This window comes from Lycium ferocissimum, chromosome 7 (assembly GCF_029784015.1).
Source record: "Lycium ferocissimum isolate CSIRO_LF1 chromosome 7, AGI_CSIRO_Lferr_CH_V1, whole genome shotgun sequence".
NCBI lineage: Eukaryota > Viridiplantae > Streptophyta > Magnoliopsida > Solanales > Solanaceae > Lycium > Lycium ferocissimum.
Genome location: NC_081348.1, coordinates 60,105,973 through 60,126,058, shown reverse-complemented (window position 1 = coordinate 60,126,058; position 20,086 = coordinate 60,105,973). Strand labels below are relative to the sequence as shown.

General features: G+C 35.4%; 1 protein-coding gene across 2 annotated transcripts; it reads left to right on the top strand.

Annotated features, from left to right (window-relative positions):
• The first annotated feature begins 3,785 nt into the window (after positions 1-3,785).
• Positions 3,786-14,578, top strand: LOC132065791 (ubiquitin carboxyl-terminal hydrolase 24-like). 2 transcript variants are annotated; one of them, XM_059459329.1, is made up of 7 exons: positions 3,786-4,067; positions 7,199-7,828; positions 7,919-8,106; positions 9,967-10,226; positions 12,761-12,906; positions 13,213-13,386; positions 14,012-14,578. In XM_059459329.1, the coding sequence occupies exons 1-7, from the start codon at positions 4,053-4,055 to the stop codon at positions 14,198-14,200; spliced, it is 1,602 nt and encodes a 533-aa protein (XP_059315312.1). In that variant the 5' UTR covers positions 3,786-4,052; the 3' UTR covers positions 14,201-14,578. The 2 variants fall into 2 exon arrangements, with proteins under 2 accessions (XP_059315312.1, XP_059315311.1); XM_059459328.1 differs by lacking the exon at positions 3,786-4,067 and adding an exon at positions 4,126-4,261.
• Positions 14,579-20,086: the final 5,508 nt, after the last annotated feature.

Sequence of the window (20,086 nt, the reverse complement as noted above, 5' to 3'; positions counted from 1 at the left end):
GCGCAAGTTCTCATAAGTCATAGGCATATCACGAACTTGAGATACCTAACATACCATCAAAAACAACAATGGTATGTGAGGTACTCGGTGAGTGTCTATGGGCAATAGTTAACAAAACAAGATATAATGAATAAAATCAATAAAATGATATCAATGAAAATTTATTGATTTAAATCAAAGAATCCAACAATGACATTAACTTAACTCCTTACCAATCGAATTCAAATCACCACAAAGCAACAAGATATGAAACAAGCCACTACAAAGTTAATCAAAGTACCAAACAAGCCACTCACGCAGATCAATCAATCGGGTTGGGAAATCGCGGAGGCTAATCGTCCTCCTGACTAGCACAACATGATACTCCGGCCAGAAAGCAACGAAGGGTTCGTCCTCAGACTGAAGACGGCCATAGATACTTCGGTCAAGGAAGATATGGAGGCTAATCGTCCTCTGGACTAGCACAGCAATAGATACTCTGCGCTAGGAAGCAACGGAGGTCAATCGTCCTCTGGACTAACACAGCAATACTCGTATCGATACGTTAGGATCCATAACGGCTAATCATCCTATGTTTAGCATAGCTTTTATACGGAGCCCAAACACAAACAAAATACAAATCATGGCATATTCTTGAATCATCAATCATGGCTTAGAGCCGACTCTCACTTCTCAAGTCATCATCAATAGAGGCATTTCAAGTCATAACCGATTTAGAATCTTATTGAAATCTCTTATTCAATTTTAAGTTCAAGAAACCCATTCAACAACAAAATAAGTTTAAGGTCCTACCTTTAGAAAAATAAGTTAAACCATCCAATAATGGCAAGAGTGAGTTTGACAAAGTAGTATAGTTTGTATAAGGTTCGATGCGGGCTTGACCCTAGACACGCATGACCTTGTCTAAAAGAAGTCATCTTTAATTCCAAAAGAACTTCCACCAAACAAGAGTTATAATCATGTTCATATTCCAAAGGAAGATTTCAAGTCACAAACAATCATTTACACGTTTTAAGCAATATAACATACTTCAAAGAAGGATTTTGAAAAGTAAACATACTTCAAGAAAGATTTTTGGGAAAATCTAGACATACTTAAAAAGACGAATTTTGAAATATAGACACACAAATCACCTTCATAGTCAAAAGAGTATGTTCAAAAGAGACATACCTCAAATCTCGCTAAAATCTAGCAAAACGGAGTTCCCAAGGTTCAACAATCACACTACAATAGTTTTCGAAAAGATTATGGCTTTTGGATGTACCCCTTTATAGAAAAATTAGGGGTTTTATGTCTAGAACGTGTTCTTGAAAGCTTCGTGAATCATTTATGGATTATAATCTCCTAGGAAAACCTACACTAGTCTAAACCCTTTCAATAACATCAGAAAAATCAAGGATCATACCTTTTTGAAGGAATCTCAAAGTCTCCAACGTTCCTTTCTTCTTCTCTTTCTTTAGCTTTCAAGAATCTAGGGTTTGAAAAGATGAACTAATGTTTAAGAGTAGTGAATTGGCGTTAGACTGATGTAGTAATGATAGTAATTGATCAAGAACTTACCTTATATGTTTTGGCGAAGCCCTAGGGTTATTTCTTCTCAAAAAGTCGGCCAAAGATGAAGTAGAATGAAGGTTTAAGAAAATTTCACGTTCTGGGGGGTTTTTATAGTCGAGCAAGGCGCGTGACGCATCCTGCGAATCACACGTTTGACCAATGAAATGCAGACCTACCGCACGACGTGTCAGAGGGGCATGATTTGTGGTTTTTCCACGATGATCCTTTGATGCGAGGTTAGTAAAACGGCCATAATTTTTTGTCCGTTTAAGCTCCACTTTATACCTTTGGAAAGGTATTTCAAAGATCTACAACTTCTATTAGAGTAAGTTTTCACAAATTCGCAACATATTTTCATGAAATTGGCCTACAAGACAGGTCAACAAAACTTAGGCGATTTTAAGAACTCTTACGAACTTCACTACTTGGTTTGATTCTATAACGACTATCTTTCACCCAAATTCATCCCGAAAGGATTCATATAGTTAAAATATCATATTTACACCCATTATACACATTCACATCTAACCCGAATTTACGGAGTGTTACAGTTTTTCATCACAATATATTTGGGTAAATGATTCTAACTTTGTTCCGATTATTTTGCAATAATGCCATTGATTTTCATGCTTAGATTCCTAGATTTGAATTGGAATTCAGGGCTTTTTGGACTTCAACTTAAGAGAATGAATGTCTAATTGTGATCGAATTTGAACATTGGTTATAATTGAATTCGTAAGATTTTGGGTGAATGTGCCAAAGTTATAATAGAGTATCGATGGACTCGTTTCACTCTATAGAATACAGTTTTGATTAGATTAGGAGCTTTTCAGAGGCTTTGAAGAAGAGCAAAGTCATTCATGGTATTTGAAATGCTTCAAATTAAAGTAAGTCAAAGCCTTTGACGGGGGAATTTATGACACATGAGTTTCATAGGTTTATTTCATGCACTAGTTACATGTCAAATGACTGCATATGTAATTCATGTTTTCATAATATACATTTTGAATTTTTTGATACGTCCGAGGTGATTATGGCTAAATCAAATCTTGTTTCCAGTGGATTATTATGAATATGGTCCGATGAGATTTTGCCCGAGGTAAATTGATATGATTATTATTGACATGATGAGATCATTATTCTATGTAGGCATATGAACAATGTGATTGTCCCAGATGGGTCACTAGCCGAGCTACCCTCAGCCGGACCAGTGTGTGGACAGTGTGCTAAAAGCACTGGTTGATCAGTCGTGGTATAGAGTCAACATCACATGCATTATGACTCTTATATGTTCATATCATCTCTATATGTTGATTTTGTACATATTTTATGTTGTTTGATTGGATCTGTGCATTTCATTTATATATGTTGATTCTATGCATTTTATTACATTGTTCGGGTGGATTTACCTTGTGTGCAGTCATTTCCTTATATGTTGAAATTATATAATTGTACAAGTTGAAAGTAAGTATTTTGAAGGTCCAACACTTGCCACTGCCTTGTTGGGGTCGGTTGTTGATACTTGCCGAGTACGCATTAATTATTGTACATTCTACACTTACTGTACTTTTTGTGCAAATAACGATCCTTGTGGAAACGACACCGTGATCGAGTTTAGAACATGCTTGGAGGGATCAGGGTAAGCTGCTTGACTAGTTCGCTGCACCATGGACTCTCTCTGTCTCTTTTATTACTATTATTCTACTCTTATTCAAACAGTGTATCAAATTTCAAACTTGTGTATTTAATTTCTTTTGGATGCTCTAGACTCATATCGCCAGATTTTGAGATTTTCGGTCGTACTTTCGCGCTTATGATTAAATCAGACTTGAATTACCTTATTTATTGTCTTCGGTTGCCTTCAAGTATAACGGCTAAATAAAAATAATCAGATAAAGTTGGAATTAATGCGCCTATCGGGTTGACGTGCAAGTGTCATCGCAGCTTAGAAAATTTTGAGTCATGACAAAATGATATCAGAAAATTTGGCGAGTGATTTATAACACTTCTGATTTGCATAGAAAATTAGACCCTTCGATTATTTGTATTTTATGAACAATCCATAAATAACTCAATTATACAAAAATTATTGTCCGGTGGTCAATGTGAAATTGACTCTTTATTTACCTATTTACCCTATCCTTTTAACCCCATTTTTTCACCTAAGGTATAATCTTGATTCCAACTTTCCTAAAATAATTCATTTAACCCCCAATCATTTTCATATACCTCTTCTCCCCTTCTGTCATTTTTTCCCCTTTCCTCAAAAACCTTTGCAAAAAATTGCATCTCTGACCAACCCCCAACGCCAACCCCCACTCCCCCTTCCACTCTCTTCTTGAGAGAGACCAAACCCTAAAAACTCCCGCCACCCCTCAATTAACCCCACCTCTCTCTGTGAGCTCCATTACTATATTTTACTCTGTATTTTTCATGTCTTCCATTGTTGCTTTGCTCCACTATGGGTTTACTTTGAGGGTTTTGTCCAATCTTCCAAGATGAATGATCAAAAGGTACTTAAAGACTTGCCCTTTTATCATAACTCTACATTTTGATGTGTGATTATTCAACCCTTTTGCTGCTTTTTCCTAGAAATGACAAATTTGATGCCTTCACAAAAAAAAAAAGATTTTTTTCTTGAAAGCTTTCTGTTTGATGGGTTTACTTTGAGGGTTTTGTCCAGTCTTTGAAGATGAATGATCAAAAGGTGCTCAAAGACTTGCCCTTTTTTTTTATCATAAAACTACATTTTGATGTGTGATATTTCAACCCTTTTGCTGGTTTTTTCCTAGAAATAAGATATTTGATGCCTTTTTACTAAAATGATTCCCAAAAAAAAAAAAAAAAATATCTTGAAAACTTCAGTTTGATGGGTTAACTGTGAGGGTATTATCCAGTCTTCCAAGATGAATGATCAAATACTCAAAGACTTGCCTTTCTTTTTCATATACCTACATTTTGGTGTGTAATCTTTCAACCCTTTTGCTGTTTTTTTTTTTCCTAATTTGGGAAATTTGATGCCTTTTTACTACAATGAATCCAATGTGGGTTTACTTTGAGGGTTTTTTCCAGTCTTCCAAGATTAATGATCAAAAGGTACTTAAAGATTTGAACTGTTTCTTTCATAAACCTACATTTTTTTGTGTGATTTTGCAACCCTTTTTCTGGTTTTCATAAAAATGAGAAATTTGATGCCTTTTTACTACAATGGTTCCAAACCCTTCAAAAAAAAAAAAAGATTGTTTTTTGAAAACTTCTGGTTGTTTTGAAAACTTCTGGTTGTTGTGCAGTGGCTATATAGCATTTGAAAAAATTGAATAGCAAGGAGAATGATGTTAACTGTCAGAAGAAAGAAAAAAAATATAATCTTTTCCGATTTTCTTTTGGATTTTGGGTGTTATAGAGATGAAGAGAAATTGAGGAGATCTTGAGTAGCTAGAAAATGATGCTAACACTACACTTGAAAGAAAATAAAATGACTTTGGGTATTCTTTTTTGCGACCTGGGTTCTCTATGGATATGGTACCTTCATCGTGTTAGAGAAATGATGATTTTTTTTAAAAAGCTAGTAGAAGTAAATGATGCATTTGCAGTCATCTGGTATCTATTTCTGTGACGAACGAGTTAACCTCGAACATTAGATATAAACATTTAAGTAGAGTTTTTGCTTGTCAGTAGACATTGACTTTGATAGATGAGTTATGATCTTTGCCACACTATGAGTTGTATTGTTGAGCTGAAAATGAACTTTCACTGAAGTTGAGAACACTTTTACCATGAGTAACTAATCTCCTACTGAATATAGTCTTCCTTTCAAGAGTAGTAGAATTTTCTTTTATGTTAGAGTAGTGTTTGAAATGATAAATTAGGTGGTCCAAATCATTGTCCCTGTGGTATCATTTATGTCCTTAAATCCACTCTGCATATGAAGTATGTGATTCTGCCAATCTTTTTTGTTTAAGCATTTCAACTATTCTTACTTATAAAGTTAGTTATTGAGTTTCTTAAAACCATAATGGGACGCTGCCTAAACAACTATCCTATTTTACATTTGGTGTGATTTCTGAATCTAGGCAATATAATTAGAGGTGATCTGCGTCTTCTCCTAAACATGTACATCTAAAGCACCCTTTTACATATGTAATCCGTTGTTTTCCTCATGTTATCCGCTGTCAAAATTGCCCCTTTAGCTGTCAGCCAAGCAAGAAAGCACAATTTCCCAGGTGCTCTAGGAATCCAAACCCACACGCGGTAAAATTAACTCCTCTCTCACCAAAAGCTGTGTAGTATAAATTTACTGAAAATACACCATCACTTCTTGACCCCCACCTCCATGAATCCTCGTCAGTGAGTGTGGTATTTTGTTTCTAGAGCATTTCCATCAACCTATGGAATTTATCTACCTCCTGATTTTGTAAATTCCTTTTGTATCTCAAGCCCCAGTGAACTCCCAATCTTGTACCACCAGAGTTCTTTTAAAAAGGAAAGGACAATATCAGAAAGAAAAGCCACCTGAGTTTGTTGCTCCATCATCTTTTTCTGGCACAAAATTCTAAACATTTTGGGGAAGATCACCCTCAACGTACTCTCTCTGCACCACCTTTTATACCAAAAACTTACTCTACCTTTATTCGCTTACCCCATAAGTAACTAAGCTGCTGAAATCTTCACAATCCTTTATGATATTTTCCCAAAGACTGCATTCATATGGTAATGTTATGTTTCAAGACCTTCGTTCTCATTCCAAGACTCCTTATTCTCCTGCTATCATCTCCCTTCATAATTCTGCTTCTTAATCTCGAATCTCCATGGGCACTTTCCCAATAGTGTCTTGCTGAAAGCTCTAAGGTCTTTCACTCCAAGGCCCACAAGAAGTTCCTTTGGAGCCTTTCCGACTTCTCTGTCACGCTAACTGGAGCTGGACCTGGGGACAGAGGCGTGTATGTGATAAATTCTGCAAGGAAGTGATGCCAACCTTCACTCAAAAGTGAAAAGGGAAAAGCAAAGCAAAAGATATAAGTTTGGAAAGCTTCTTTTCTCTCTTTATTCGTGGTTCTCCCCTGTTCTTGTATCCTATTCCTAGGCTCACCAACCAATTTGGTCCTTTTTTAATTATTTCTTCCGAATAATTTCCTAGCCATGAGTCCCTATTGAATCAGTACATGGATTTTTTGGATTCATTAAGAAGGAAGTGTAATAGGCTGCTTATTTGGTCTCTGTAGGAGTTCTGTACCGTCTTGGTACTTTATCAATAAACTTTTACCGTATTAAAAAAAGCCACGACATCCCCTATGACATAAGTACTATTGTGTGGGGCGGAATCAACAACTTCTCAATTTCGACAATATCTCCAACCTAAAGCTCTTTTGAAGCCATACTTGTGTGAGTAGATTGTGGTAGTAGTTTACTGGCTTCTGCCTTTTTTCCCCTTTTTTTTTTTTTTTGAGAAGGTAACATGTACCTTTTTTCCCCTTTTGGGAATCCTACTAGTTTGTTTATTAGTTACTCATTTGATATGAAAATGCTCTGCTGTTAGTACATCTTCTTCAAACTAGCAAAAATTGTTATCTGGTTATGTTGCTTCTTGCATCTGTTTTGTGGTTCTCTTTATTTACCTATTTTCTTTTGCTGTTTTTATCATCAGGTGTTGATCTTTGGGTCATTTACAGAAGATGAGATTAAAACTTTGCAAAGCCAGCCGATAACTGATGTAGGGATCACGTTTGGTTCTTTGGATTCTGCAACTTTGAAATCTGTGGGTATTTTCGACACAAAATTGACTGAGTTTGATCATTCTAAGAAACTTCAGCCATCAGAGCTTGCTCGTAGAGAGAGTGTCACTGAGGGTCATAGCAATACCGGGAAACCCATACAATCTGTCGGCAAAACTGTAAAAGAATATGGTAGTTCTAGTTTTACAAATCCTGCTTACAATAGGAGTGGGTTACATCCATCAGTGAATACTGAAAATGCTTATGACTCGTCAGAGAAATCAAGTTTGTCGCAGTGTGCAGCTGATTATGTGTCTGAATTGTCCAACAGTGTGGAAGACGTTAATTTAACTAATCAACTTAAAAACTATAACCTGGTTAATGGTAGACATAAATCTTTGGAGGCATCAAATGGGTCTGCTGTGGTTTTCAGAAGTTTGTTACCTCGAGGGTTGGTCAACTTGGGGAACTTATGCTTTCTTAATGCAACTCTTCAGGCTCTTCTCTCTTGCTCTCCTTTTGTTCATCTCCTGCAAGAACTAAGAACACGTGACATAACAGAGGTATGGTTATAACCTACCTACTAAAAAAAATCCTTTTTGTTATAACCTATAACAACCATAAATTTCAAATATTGGTTTTGCTTATTACAGGCTTCCTATCCAACTTTATATGCCTTTGTTCAATTCATCTCTGACTTTGGCATATTCATTGATTCAAGCATGAAGAAAAAGGAAACAATTGTTCCGGATATTGGGCTGCCTATTCGGCCTTTAATGTTTGAATCTGTCCTAAAGAACTTTACTCCAGATGTCCCAAATAGCTTGACAGGCAGACCGAGGTATGTTACTGACAGCATATAAGCTATATCTTATTCTCACTTAACTATTCTTTGGTGCTCTGAGCAACGTCAACGACTTTCCCATTTTTGTCAACTGGATCTTGTCTTATCTTGCAATAGATTTGCAATGCACTGGTATCATAAATTCTTTGGTGTCACTGTCAATATTTTTTGAAAAGCACCATTTTGATAGATTCCTAAGCGTCATTGACAATCACCAACTTTTGTAGCTATACATGCCGTCACAACTTAAACATGCGACATAAGCTGTGGGAGAGTCCACAATTTACTGCATCTAGTCATCTTATCTCACGCTGGTTTTACTTGTTTTTTACTTTCTCTTGAACATTTTCAGTCAAATTAATTTTTTAATTCAGTTTTAGCAGCTAAAAACAAACATTTCTCTCCCCGCCCCCCAAACACCCCCCCCCCCCACACACACACGCAAAAAAAAAAAATCCTTTTATATTTTAATTTGGGGGAAGAGATGAATGTGGAACAATCATATATTGGATCTTGGTCCATGGTGTCCTTTTTATTGATTTTGCTAGTTGAATCTCTCAATGAATGGAAAAGCGGTGCTTTGCTTTGGGTGTAAGCACTAGTCATAGGGAAAAAATTGGCAGAAAGGAGAAAAGAAAGAGCTAAGCTGAAGTAATTGTCTGTGATATATTCTTAAACCAGCCGTCGAATCACAAGTGGACACTAACAAATGAATCAATCTAAGGGAGCGCACCATATATGTCACCTTTTATTTTTGGACTATGTTTTGGAAAATGAGTTGTATATGGTGAGAACACAAATAAAATCATCTCACTCCAATTAAAGTGAGTTTGGCAGGTAGAGATCATTTACTTTTTGTAATATAGAGCCCGTTTGGCTTAGCTTATAAGTTGCTGAAAACAGCTTATAAGCTGTTTTCAGCTTTTTTGAGTGTTTGGCTGACCAGCTTATAAGCCATTTTGTGCTTAAAATAAGCCCAAAAAATAAGTTGGCCCATTTGGCTTAGCTTAAAAAAAGCAGCGTATAAGCTGTTCTGAAAACAGCTTATAAGCCAAAAATAAAAAAGTTGGGCTAACCCAAATTTTTTTTTTTGGCTTATAAGCTGCTTTTTTTAAGGCCATCCAAACAGGCTCATACTCATGTGATTACACTGGCTTTCTTTTTAAAACTTTACTTCTGTGTAGAGTGCACTAAGAAAACAGTTAAGATTAGAGATCTTACAACCTAAATGACCAGATTACTCATTTCTTGTCTAGTTCTTACCTATTCAGCTAGCTGTGGAATGATTTTCTTGGCTGCATACGTTCTTGTCTTCTCAATTGTTCTCCGTCTTTAAAGAGCTTATCTATGGCATATGCCCCCAAAGCTTTCAAGAACCTTTTAGATTTCCTCCTAGACTTCGCCTTTACCACTTTAATATCTCAGTCTGCCTTCCTTTTCAAAGTGAACTTGTCTTTCTTCTCTCTGTCAACATCAATTTAGATTTCCTTCTTTTGGTTCTCCTAACATCCAAGTTCTTTCCCTCTAAACTGGGATTGTTGTCCGACACAAGAAATTGGGAAATGTAGATGTTCAAATGAGTTTCTTATAATTAAAATGAACCTAGCAACTGTCATTTGAAGAGAACTTGGATTGTTGTCCGACACAAGAAATTGGGAAATGTAGATGTTCAAATGAGTTTCTTATAATTAAAATGCACCTAGCAACTGTCATTTGAAGAGAAGTTTGATGACACAAAATTTGATGGAAGTGGTGCTCCTGTGTAATTCTCTCTTTATGTTTGGTTTTATTTGTGTCAGTGGCTGTAAATGCTGTTTTTCATTTTCGTTGGTGTTATGGTGGATTTGCTACTTACAGGCAGGAAGATGCTCAGGAGTTCCTCAGTTTTCTCATGCATCAGATGCATGATGAATTGCTAAAATTAGAGGGTCAGGTACCAAATGGTATTGGGAGAAGCTCCTCTCTGGTTTCATCAACAGATGATGAGGAAGAGGATGATGATTGGGAGACTGTTGGCCCAAGGAATAGGACTGCAGTTACTAGAACACAGAGCTTTGTCCCGTCAAAATTAAGTGAAATTTTTGGAGGCCAATTGAAGAGTGTAGTGAAAGCTAAAGGTAAACTAAATGCATGGCATTGGATTGGGATGCCTTTATATTTGCTTAGTTATATCAGGATACGTGTTCGGATCCGTCTTGATCCATCACTACCTTGTATGCTTGTACTAACTAGGGTGTATCTAGCTACTGTAGAATAAAATTTAGAATAAGAGAAATAAAAAGAAGCTTAAAAGCGAAGGGTCTAAATTGCTCAACCTAGTAGAGAGCCTGGGTTTTTTTTATCATTATAAGAGGGGAAATGAAATGATTTAAAGAAATGGTAGTTTGGAATGTATCACTCTTGCAAACTATCTAAATTGCTCATCTAACTCTTCAACAAGACAAATGTTTCAGTTGACCCTCGCGGTGTTTTGAAATCTAACATTGGGCCTTCTTTGTGCAATTACTCGTTTCTTTTTCTTTCACTGATGTATTTGACACCTTCATTAGCCAGGCGCTTAGGAACTGTTATGAAGATGATACATCATAATATATCTTGGAATGGAATTATGTAATTTTTTTCACCCGGAGTAAGGTGCTTTTAAGTTGTACATCTTTAGAAAATGAACAATGAGCTTAACTTAACCCCCAAAAGCTAGCAAATGAGGTGAGGATTATGCAAGACCATAGAAGGAGACAACTCGTTTCAATCAATGTGAGATAACTTAATACCCTTTCAGACACCTTTGTTTAGACATTTGAAGCATGTACAACATCACCTAGAAGCTCAACAATGGGTAATCAAGAACTGGGATGGGTCTGACTCAAATACTATGTTAAGATAATGGATGTTGAGCCTAACTCAACTCCAAAAGCTAAATCATAAGATGAGGATTTCGCAAAACCATATAACTAGACTAGCTTATTCCCTCAACCAATGCGGAATAAGCTACCTGTGATTGTGATGATTCTCTCTTTCAAACTTAAGCACTTAGAGTTAGGAAGAGGAGTTAATTTTTTCTTTTTCTGCTTTTCTGCTTTTCTGATTTTATGCTTAACACATGGAATGGGGTAAGTCTGCCTTCTAGGCCGAAATATAAGTGGTTCATCTTGCTAGCAGAGCGTCTTTTCTTTTCAAGAATGTACTAGAACATGAAAGAATCGATTACGTGTGCTATACTAGATCCATAATGCTCTATGTTTATGCACTAAAAGATTTCCGTAGTATAAAAAGGCAGTCCAATCATTTAGGGTGATTGATCAAAGGGAGAAGTGTTGGAAAAGGACATGATGTAATTTTAAAGCGTTTGGTGGTTATTCAAAGGTATTTGTCGTCTTCAAGCACTGAAGTGCAAATTGCAACTTACTTTTGGTCTGGTCTTTGCTGTTAAATTAAATATTGTTTACATCTCAGAATGATACTGGAGTCTGGTAAAGCCTAAAGGGGAGATCAATTGCTGTCAATTTATTAATTGTTTTATTTGAGCCTAGCTTTGACATGTCATTTTGTGGTTTGAGCTTTAGCTATATGAAGACATTGGAGGATTGTTAGTTATTACTATTTACTACTGGAACTGTTTTGTCGACTGATAATGACATCTGGGCTCTTTCTTCCAAGGCAATTCAGTTCTACCTCTAGTTTTAAAACCTTCAATAACTAGAATCACTCTATTAAACGTGTAGCAGTTTGAGTCTCTTATTTTTTGTCATACTTGTAGCATTTTATCCCAAATTTTAGGAAATTTGCTGTCTTATTCCGCGCATCAAAAGCATATCATTTGGGAGCAATAGTAAAAAGACGTTTTAACGCTGCGTATCTTCTATATAACATTTTATTCTTCTGGTGAATGGATAAATTTTGTGACGTATTTGTCCGTACATGCTCATCCATCTATATAAAACTTAGTCAGTACTCAACAGTGCAAAATATGTACGAAACTCCCAATATAAATTTTTTTCTATTCCAGGTTATACATGTTTAGTTAGCCTGATGGACAAGAAGTCATGAGTTATCCCTGCAGCTAACAATCTCTGCCTTCTGTTGAAGTACCCCTCTAATATAGTGTGTGATAAATGAAAAACAATGTGGGACGAGTTTATTTCTTCCTTATAGAGAGGTATTCGGTATTCTAGAGAATATTGATTTGACCGGTACTTTGGGATTTGTAGAATTTGGACTTTTAATTTTCTTCTATTGTATTACTCCTTGTCAAAAGGAGGCTATCTTTGTGCCTGTGGCAGTAAGAGCATTTGTTCTTTATCTATCCAAATCTATACTAAAAGTTGTGTTAGCTGAAGCTGAGATCCCTTCTGTGGTTATATCCACTTGGGCCAGTTGAGATACAAGGATATTCTGCAATAGTCATCTTAATTTTTGGCTTACATTTCCCTTTTCTATCTAAGCTGGCTAATGCATAACACAAAAGCATTAGGCAAAACTTGAACCTGCTAAGAATTTGAATTTGTAAAGCCTCCATCAATTTATGAAAGGACTGGTATCATTGATCTGCTATGTTTCTTATTCTCTTTTGTTCATAACTTCATATAAGTTGATTCCTGTTGGGACTCTCTTATCCATTTGTCTAATAGCTCTTATTCATTGGTTTAACAAGGTAACAAAGCCTCAGCAACAGTACAACCATTTCTTCTGCTCCACCTTAACATTTATCCGGAGCCTATTTGCTCAATAGAAGATGCACTTCGGATGTTTTCTGCACCAGAGGCACTTGAAGGATATCGAACGTCTGCAGCTGGAAAGGTACTCTATTATGTTATGTGGACTTTTTTGGACAAGTAGATGATTAAGTACACAACTATGTAGTCATTCTGTAGGATACACCCTTTTTAGGATACATTATTATCATACTCTGGGATATACTTCTTTTCACCTAAAAGAGTAAATAAGAAGAAAATTAATGCATTTTCTTCTGACAAAGAAAACACAGTAGTGATTACTTTTTCTTGGCCAAACATTTCGGATAATAACTAATTATGCTTGTGGATGGTAAATCTAGCAAATATTTTGGAGAATGCTTCATGATTCTCTCAATTAATCGTATCTCAGGCTGAGGTAGTCAGTGCGAGCAAGTCTGTTAAGATTCTGGAGCTTTCTGATATAATGGTGCTGCATTTAATGCGCTTTAGCTACGGAAGTGAAGGGAGTACCAAGTTGCACAAACCCGTGCACTTCCCCTTGGAGCTTGTGTTTGGACATGAATTGCTGGCCTCTCCTTCTGAGGTGAGATTATCTACCTGTTCTTACAAATTTGGCCCTGCTAGTTCCCTTGGTTGAAAGCTGTCCTCAAAATCCTATTATGCACCGAGATTGTCATGTTATTCTTACCTTCTGATCACATTGGATTTGATTTGGCTACATTCCAGTTAAATTGATTTTGACAAATTACTTGGTTTTATTCTCTAGTAAATTCACTTTCACCATTGAAAGGCGCTCAAAATCTTCTAAAGCGTCATTAAGCTTCTAACGATGGTCAATTCCATTCATGTTACCAATTTTTTGTTTAAAAAAAAAAAAAAAAAGGATGGTCAATTCGATTCGTTATATGGATAGTAGTTTGGGCTTGTTCCTTCTTCTTGTGTGGTAATCTGGGTAAGATTGGAACATCTGTAATGACCTTGGTATGTATATTTACATGCAATTTTAAAATCTGTTATGTAGATAACTATATAATATTGGTCTGAGATTAGCTTAAATGGAGCACTTTGGTCAGCTAGCCCCAAGTTCCTTGGGATTAAGGCATTGTTGTTGTACATAACTGTATGCCTGTATCAGAAATGTATCGATCTAAACCTTGTGCCTGAAGATGATATCTAGTAATGCATATACTTCCATTTAACTGGTACAGGGTAGGAGCTATGAACTCGTTGCAACGATAACTCATCATGGAAGGGACCCTTCAAAGGGTCATTACACTGCTGATGCCCGCCATCCAAGTGGCAAGTGGCTGCGTTACGATGACGTGTCAGTCACAGCCATCCCCACAAGCAAAGTGCTGCATGATCAAGCGTACGTTCTCTTCTACAAACAGTTGTAACTTGTATGCTACTTTCAAGTTGCACTAATCTGCCAACAACGAAAAAGAGATTAGGGAATATATTTCTTGTACATGTATAAGAAAAGTTCATAGATAACAGATGCAAATATAGGAGCAAAAGATGTAGAGGAGAACCTTGTTAATCAGTCACAACTCTGAAGAGTAATTTTGTGTTCTAGTAGATGTTCGAAAAGAGGTAGAGGTAGTAGATGTGTTTGAAATTCCCCCATCCCCGAGCACCCAATTTTTTCACCCAGTTTTTACAGGACTGAAGATTGTATTCTATATTCTTAAGGTTCAATCAAAACTGGAAAAATCGCGAAAAAGTTATTGATTTTATTTTATTAATTGGAAACAATGAGATTGAGAAGAAAATAATGTCTTGTGTCAGTAGCAGAAAGATTAATTTCGTACTAATTGTGTGAATTCGTTCTTGGGGGATAGCCTTGATGAGGTTGCAAGCTATAAAATTGGACTGGGGAATTTATTTGTACAAACTAATAGATGCATGAATGTTTTTGCACATACATTTCCGTAAATACGTTTCTTTTCTGTAAATTCTTTGGTGTCCCCTGTGGTTTTGACGTGAAAACTTACGCATATTGCTCTTGGTTTGATACTAGAAAAGCTGGTTCTCAAAATCATTGATGTCAATGTACCCCATAAATTATTTTGAAAAATAAGTTGGCAAAATTAGTTTTACATAGGCCTATGTTTGCTGTAGTAGGGTTCTGCCAATTTTAAGGTGGCTTACTTTTTCTGTTGTGTGGATAAAGATTAAAGACCCTTTTTTTGGAGCAATATTATGAGTAATTCTTGTATCAGCTTATTGGCCTGAGATTCTCCATTGAGTGGTTCGTACTTGCGACTTGGATAGTTGGATTATCTGTTTCGTGGCTCACAGGGAATCGTTCGATAAAATCATTAGAAAAGCGATTGCCATTTTTCTAATGAGCTTCAAAGTCCCGTGTTACCTTTATCCTGATGTTCTTATTTTTGTAAGGGAAGAAAACAGGCAAAGTAAACAAACACAAAATGTAATTGAAACTAACATACAAAACGGCACTCTAATGAAGTGTTCGTAAAACATTATCCATACATGTTTCCCTACTGCTTATAAAAAACAACTACTATAGTTAGACCCAAAAAGATAATAAAATGAACGGAAAAGGTCAAATATACCTCTCCGGTGATACTTTCGGTCAAAATATACCCCTCTCATTATACTTAGGCACAAATTTGCCCTTAATTTTGACGGAGGGACACGTGGCAAACTCATAATTAAATGACGCACCTCCAATGTAAATACCCGATTCCTTTAGAAACCCACCCGTTTAACTCATCCCCGGCCCATTCCCTCCACTTCAGTTGTGCCACCCAAATATCAGAGATATGTGAAAGCATTTGCAGTTCTCTTACATGCACAACCAATCTATATATGTAAGCTACCCGTGATAATACCTGCAGAAAAACAAATATCATCATAAACCAATTAGTTGCTGGTCGAAGGAAATAACCCATGGAGAGAGTATATTTGGATTGAAGGTATAATGGGAGGACGAAGGATATATTTAAACTATTTTTGATAGTACGGGGGTATATTTAGCTATTTTCCGTAAAATGAATCAGAAGGGGATGATTTATAGGGCAACGTTCCCCTGCGGTTCGTCAAAACAAAAGATTTAAGAAAAATATTATGATTCTTTTGACTTTCACGATGGGTTTGTTAGGGTGTGCGTCGTACCAAGGAAAATGTTTTTTCAAAAAAAAAAAAAATCTAGGTAAATAAGTGAACTTTTTACTTCTTTTTTTGTGTTTGGTATATAAGCACTCAATACTATTCCAAAAATATTTGTATATAATCTAAGCAAACATTATGAAGGTGGGAGGTGGAGGGTTTGAGTGAGGGTGGTGGAGATGGAGCTATGGTGGGGGGTGAGGTGAGAATATAGTGTGTTGGAGGGTGAGGAGGATACAATCAGTGTGAAATGTCAGTTGGTTCTAGTTATTTTTCTTATTTTTAAGGAGCTTGTTTTCTCAACAAAAAAATAAATAAAATCAAAACATGAAAAAATTAAAAAATGTTTTCTTTCATACTAAACATACCCTAAATCTGAAATATTTCTCTAGAATATTGGCTTCTAAGAACCCATCTTCCAAGTTCCAACATCTAGTTACAAAAATATTTTGCGCCAGAAAAGAAAATAAGATTTCCATCACTTATTTGTTGGGTGGTCTGTGTACACTTTATTCTCCCCAAACCCCATTTAGTGGGATTATACTGGGTATGTTGTTGTATTTGTTGTGTGCATACAATCATTTTCATTTTAAACATCCAACTCTTCAGTAACATCGCTTTTTCGATCAATACTTAGATGTTGTCAACTTTTAATACTAGGAGGTAGTTGGCTTTTTTCAAAGAAAAGTCTCTTGCTTTTAAAGACGTTGACTATAGAGAATTACTGTTGTCTTACTCTTACATACACACTGGTACTGTGAAAGAAAGTACTACCAAGAGGGATGTAGTTTCAATGCTAGTTTTGAGTCATTTAATATGAGGAATTGAAGAATGTAGTGATTTACTATATAAGTAATGTTGTTAAGTACGTAATAGCTTGCACTAAAGGATCTGAGAAATGCCAATATCTAAGTAATAGCAGCTCCAGGTTTTGGGTGGCTATCTGATTAGTTCATCTATCATTTGTTACACGCTATTAAACTATTATTACTTTCCGCTGAAATGAATTTTTTCACTGAAAAATGTTGTGGCTATTCCCCATAGATTATTTAACTGAATCAGTGAGAAAATAAAAAATAGTAGCGTTTTCACACGGAAAAATTAGGAAATTTGCCAGCGTTTCGGTGGGAATGAGGTGGAAAAATCATAATTTATAACACAAATTTCTACTAAATGTTGGTGGGAAAACCTCTATTTCTAGCAGTGAGAGATCCCAACGGTTGTTCGGCTACATACTCCCCGTCATCTCCTCAAAAGTGCTGTCCCTTTCTGAGTTCATAACCTTCGCTTCATGCTTATATTTAGAGGCGAAGCCAGAGCTTTGATTAACCGGTTCCGAACAAATATTTATATATTAAATGGTTTTTTAACACAAATGGATGATTAAATTAAGTTTTATCAAACTCGTGATTACAATAGTGGCATCGCATATGCTCATATCATGTTACTCAGTGTACGATTACCGAATCTTTATGTATTAACAAAACCTACAAAGTGAACCACATATAATTCTCAAGGTAAATCACTACTTTTCACGAAAACTAAATTTCTCAAGTAGAAACATTTTTGTCGAGGAATTTACCTTTTTTATAGTGACCTATTAGATTCTATATATCACAAGAAAGATGACATGTAAAACCCAAATCTTTATGCTTTTCTCCTATTCGTCCAAAAAAGCAAAAAATCTTACACTTTCGGCAAAGTAATCCCATGATGATGAATAGCAGCCATGGGTCCCACTTGCCATTTACGTAATGATGACGTGGCGTATCACGTGACCATTCAGAGGCAACTTGCTGGTTATGCTTGATAATTATGCCACGTGAGAGAAATGCTAATGTGGGGCCCATTGGTCCTGAAAGGGCAATATGGGAAAGAGAGGAAAGTTAATTGGCTATGAGCTGTCAAAGCAGGGAACAAGACAGGTGTCAAGCTCAGGTGAAATTATTAACATTAAAATATTTAATTTAAAGTAGTGAGTATTTAAAAAAAAATTAAAATTTTACTAGTATCTTCGATAGAATTATTAATTAGGAATTACTGCGCTTTCCATATCTATATATTCGTACAATTTTTTTAATTTTTTTTTCACACAACATGTATTTATTTCGATCGAGTCAACAAATTTCAAATATCGATCGAAGAAAAAAATTAAGTACAAACATTTTGATCCACTAAATATGACGAGATCATTTTGATGGCTCATTACAAAAGTGAAATCAATTCAATAAGCAATTGCAAATGTTTTTGTTATGATCATTTCCACATGAAATTGGTAAAATATAAAACTTCAAATCAATAAATAAAAGAAATAAGATTAGTTTAAAATAATTATTTTTATTTAAATTATAATTGATCATGTAAAATCCTTTTCTCGTCTGTTCTTTCGCGTACTTTTCTCCCTGTTACTATTTACGAGCTCGCTTCAACTAAAATATAGTATGTACACAGGATCATTGTAAATTAAAATAAGTTGACTCATGTATTTTATAGTCTGATTTTCTTATTTTATTCTCAACGCGGTGCCGACACTAAGAAAAATTAGCAGCCAAGCAGATTCTACGGTTTATGTCACGTCCATTGTCGTTTAATAGATTATTTTTTTTCCGAATATTTTATAAAGGGTGGTTTTGGACCACGTGTTATTTAAAAGTCTAGAGAGTTTACAAGATATTCAAACCCCTCCTTTATAATATTACAACAAACAATATGATATAAATTGTTACGAAGACTGTTTTATTTTTTATTTTTTTAAAAGGACTCGTCTTTTTCAATAGGAAAGAGTAATGTTTTTATCAGATACTGTATTAATAACATAATAACTTTTTTTTTGTCATAAAACTCATTATTAGTGGCAGGATGTTTGATTACTGTTTTTATTTTTCGGATAACTAATATTTGTATAACCTACGTGATAATATGTGTATTAATATCATGTGAAATTAATAGAACGTAAAGTAGAAATACTTTTATTAGCCCAAGTAAAATAAACACCTTGAATGGAAAAAAATGACTTTAAAATGCTTTGTTGGTTGTTACTAAAAAAAAAGATAGTAAGTAACTTTTGTAATTTAATATGTATATTTTTAAAACCAAAATTTTAACATGTATGCTACTTTGGTAGAGCTAATTCTTGATTTTTGTAACTGAATTCTTACGTAATAATTTATTATTATTCACTGCATAATAATTCATAAATTCTTATTTAGCACATCATGTGTGTTCCGGTAAAATCGTTAGCTACCAAAAAACGAAGTTAGAGATTTGTTTTTACGGGTTTAAAGACAAGTAGGTCATACTCAATCCGGAGACTCTCTCGAATGAGCTAGGGTTTTGGTTGTTTTTCTTATAAGGGATACAAGTAATAATATTTATCTAAGTTAACAGTGTAAATGGAAAGTAAGAAAATCACAATAATGATCAGATCTCCGAGGGCAAGTATATTTCTTAGCCAAATAATAACACAAGAAGTGAGAACTTGGGTACAAAAGAGTGATGATACTTTCTTTTCTCCATATATATAAAGCATATATCGTTAATATAGACAAACCCTTGATATATTAAAAAAATAATAATGCATAGACGATTTTTACTTGCACTATGCGTTTGACAAGGTTGATGATGGTTTAATTTTAGGACACTCCTTCCTTTTTTTGAAAACTATTATTAACGGTGTAAGTACATAAAAAAAGACTAAATGCGGCCATCGAAGCTCTAACATTATTCGAAAACACAAAAAACACCTAACGCTATATCGACTCGGATCTTGAAGACATTGGCTTCTAACAATCTTGTGGCAAGAGACCTTTGGGAGGTACGTGTGTGTGTTATTCGTCGATGCACAATGTCGGAAGAGTGTGGTGATGTGATGGGTTCTAGAATTTCAATTTTTAGGTCTTGAAAAGGTCAAAAATGAACTTTGAAAAAGCATTACGTTATACTTATGGGCCAATTATACCTTTACCGTTATCATGGGATCAATTATACCCTTATGTGTAACGGTTGCCACATGGCATCAGACCCCTTCAAAAAAAAATTTCCCCTTATCCGCGGAAACTTCTCGCCTACGCTTTGAATAAATTTTCCCCCTTGCGGAGATGTTTTCTTTGTTCTTTCTCTTTATATTCTACTTCCATGATTTTAGTTGA

What these genes read in the sequence shown, in the direction of transcription:
- LOC132065791 (XM_059459329.1), top strand. An exon ending in GAACACGTGACATAACAGAG is followed by an intron (nt 7,829 to 7,918) that starts GTATGGTTATAA and finishes TGCTTATTACAG; the next exon opens with GCTTCCTATCCAACTTTATA. An exon ending in GAACGTCTGCAGCTGGAAAG is followed by an intron (nt 12,907 to 13,212) that starts GTACTCTATTAT and finishes ATCGTATCTCAG; the next exon opens with GCTGAGGTAGTCAGTGCGAG.